Consider the following 3,527-nt stretch of genomic DNA (forward strand, 5'->3'; position numbering starts at 1 on the left):
CATGCCCAAGCCTTTACCACTAGGGTGGAAGGTCTTTGACTCGTTCTGAATACTTGAAGGACTTGTTCTTCAAAGTTCTAGTTGAGTCATTTGACCACCAGAATAAATAGTCTCTTTTCACCATGAAGGGAGGGGGATGATCAAGTAAACTAGGGGTCTGGGCCTTTGAAGAGGTAGGGTCATTCAAACTGTTTGTTTTTTACTATTTTTCAGAGGCACTTATGTCTTATCGTCCTTTTATCTGGTAAGAGGTAAATCAACCTTTTATTTGCCTCTTATTGTTCTCCAGCCCCTTAGCAACGGCGTTTCTCAATTGATTAATCTTAATCAATCCTTTCTCTCTACCGGTCCTTACCTAATTAATCCTCACCTCTCTCAATTGATTGACAAAATAGACAATTTAAACAAATTCAGACATTTTTTTAGTTTACAAAAACAAACAGTCTTATTGATTCCACTTTTAGACTTCAACACCACCTCTTATCAATCAGAAGTGAAATAAGACTTCAGACTTCAGCACCTCCTATTATCAATCAGAAGTGAAATAAGACTTCAGACTTCAGCACCTCTTAAAAAACAAACAGCATTAATATGTTAACTTACAAATAATGTGACCCCCAAATGCAAAATGGACTAATTGTCATTAAGTTACTCGGTCCCAAATTAGAGTTCACATTTGACTTCTGAAAGTCACATGACTACTTCTATCTTCCAGATTGATAAAAATTTCTTTGGTTGGAGAGAAAGAAATTTATAATTTCATTAAACTACAAAGTATGATTGAAGTAAAGGTTTGTAGCTAAAAAACTAAATACATCCATTTTAGTTTCAGAATGCAAAGGGTGCCAGATTTTTGAATTTTCTACATCAAAAGTAGGTAGACTTGTGTTTGTGGGAAGGAAGGTGCATATACTTGCTCTTTATGGACATTAAAATAACAAAATTGATATTTACACTGCTATTTCTTATGCTTGTACCCCAATCCAATCTTTCACAGGAAATGGCAAACTTCACCCCGTGGTCTTCAAGACTTATTTCAAAGATTCACAAAGTACCTATCTAGCCCTTCCCTGTTATTTCAAAGATTCACAAAGTACCCCGTGGTTTTTTTTCTTTTTTGTAAGAGAAATTATTTCGTTCACGACACTTGCAGTTACAAAATACCTTTATTCGTCACATCAGCTTTATGTTTTGCTACTTCCGTCTCATTCAACATCCTGATGATTTAATTTTTGTTTATGATTGTTGATATTTTGTTTGAGACTTTAGATGCACAAGTGTTGTATTGGCATATTAAAAAAATAAATTAAATTAACAAAAATGTTGTCTTTTCAATCTTAGGGCCAGAATCTGTAGCATGAGTTTCTATACCCAATGGATAGAATAATCATTTTGCTAAATAAACCCAAAATTTATAAAGACTTCAACAAGTCTATGTATGTTTCTTATTCAACCATGTTATATATAGAATTCCTTCAGTATGCAGATATCAGTAGTCCAAACAGAAAAAGTTCAATAGCCAGCCCTAACATGTGTATTGATAAACCAAGAAGATCCAAGAGGGTACCCATTAAGAATCCACAGTTCCTGAATTAAAGGGGTACTACTGTGAAGATTTTTATGCATCAGTTTTTGATAAGAATAGGTCAAGTACTGGGTCTGTTGTTTGATTTGATCTGGTAACATGTCCTTGTGATTGGGGGATATAGGTTGAGTCTATTTTGTATTTAAACCCTGTCATTTAATAGCAGTGTGGAGAAAAGAAAAAAACTAAGTTTTAATGGGGACCTATCATTGTATACCATACGCCAACTTCAAGCAAGTAAAAAAGAAAACCAAACTGGAGAGAGAGAGAGAGAGAGAGAGAGAGAAAGAACCAGAATTCTATAAATTTGGCAACCGGAAGCAACATACACCCAGCAAGAAGTTCCATCCTCACTAACCTGGGCAATAATACATAAAAGTTATCAGCAAAAACAGCTTATGATGCAAGTATTAGAACTTTAATAACAGCTTATGATGATGCAAGTGTTAGAACTTCAATAACTGTCATTCAAAAGTATAGGAGAGGAACTGAAGGAAATTATAAAAAATTACATGGAGGGCGAGACGATTGGAGTGGAGATTGGCAGGAGATGGATACTCTATCAGTGTTGATGGCACCTCTACTTTCTTAAGACTTCGAGCCTCCAACATCTGTCTCTTCAACCTCACTATCTTTTGGTTTTCAATCTTAGGGCCAGAATCTGTAGCAAGAGGAAGAAGGAAGGAACAAATCGTTTCCCTCTTTTTCACAGTTAAATTGTGGATATTCTTTTCATATTTCTAATTTGGCCCCCAATTTTCATATTCTTTTTCATTTGATACAACTTATCCATACTTCTTACGTATATTACATTCAGTTAATTTTCTTAATTTACATATATATGTTTAAAATTACTGAACATATATACGAATGAGTTATATAAATATGTGAATAAATTGAAAAAATATGTATATAAAGAGCGTACGTGATAATGTTATTGTCTAACATATTAAATCCAAAAAATAAAGGAAAATATTAGGTTCATCGGATTGGGTTGGGTTCAAATAATAGTAACTCATACTCTGTTTTGGAAATTTTACAACTCGATTAGACATCGGGTTGTTTCGGGTTGAGTTATTTCGCGTTAGGTTGGGTTGGGTTCATCGAGTTGATCTGGTTGGTCGGGTTTTTAAGCACCTCTATCCATACATATATCGGGTCTCCTTCATTTGTTAACCTTGTTTTTTGTGTTAACTTTTAAAACCAATCTCTAACCATCCAATTGTTAGATCAATGGTTTAAATTGATTTTATTAATTTTAGTATTAAAAGTAACTGAAGCAATTAATAAGGAAAATGGATCATCATGAACAGAGGTAAATTCGGTACAAAACAAATAAAAGAAACTTACCATCATCTTCTTCCCTACAATTACTCTTCCGTTACATTGTAGATGGGTAGTGAAAACAGTAAACATATCCATGAACATTGTTAAAAATTATGAATTCCAATAAGTGAACATATCTGTGAACATTTAAATAATCATGAATGGTTACAAATGTAGATGGGCAAGGATGGGTGGTGAAAACAGTGAATATGTCCATGAAGATTGTTAACAATTATGAATCCCAATAAGTGAACATATCCATGAACATTTTAAACGTCTACCATGTTAATTCACAAATTTCATGTTCATGAACACTTATGTTTGCACCTAATGACTAGTCATTCTGAACATATTAAAGATGAAAACGATGGAAGACATAATAAGATGTTCATTACATCTGGAGGTATTAAATATTTGAAAAGAGTCAAATTTTAGGAACAATGTAACTCTCATATTATGTCAATATATTCTTACTAATTTGTTCTCGTTTATCAAATATTTAATAACTTATTCACCATGAACCAATATGGATTCATTTGGACCATTGTGGTTTGTATAGTTAATACAAAAAATGACACCCCTATGGGTTATATATATATATATATATATATATATA

General features: G+C 33.0%; 1 protein-coding gene across 2 annotated transcripts in view; it reads right to left on the reverse strand.

Moving 5' to 3' along the window:
* Positions 1 to 2,237, reverse strand: part of LOC112511603 — a 20,281-nt gene extending 18,044 nt beyond the window's left edge. For both annotated transcript variants that reach the window (XM_025117286.1, XM_025117285.1), the window contains exons 1-2: positions 2,098 to 2,237; positions 1,878 to 1,943 (exon numbers count right to left, since the gene is read on the reverse strand). In XM_025117286.1, coding sequence (XP_024973054.1) covers positions 1,878 to 1,943; positions 2,098 to 2,196 — 165 coding nt within the window. In that variant the 5' untranslated portion in view covers positions 2,197 to 2,237. The remainder of the gene's footprint in view (positions 1 to 1,877; positions 1,944 to 2,097) is intronic.
* Positions 2,238 to 3,527: the final 1,290 nt, after the last annotated feature.

This window comes from Cynara cardunculus, assembly GCF_001531365.2.
Source record: "Cynara cardunculus var. scolymus isolate 2C chromosome LG 4, CcrdV1, whole genome shotgun sequence".
NCBI lineage: Eukaryota > Viridiplantae > Streptophyta > Magnoliopsida > Asterales > Asteraceae > Cynara > Cynara cardunculus.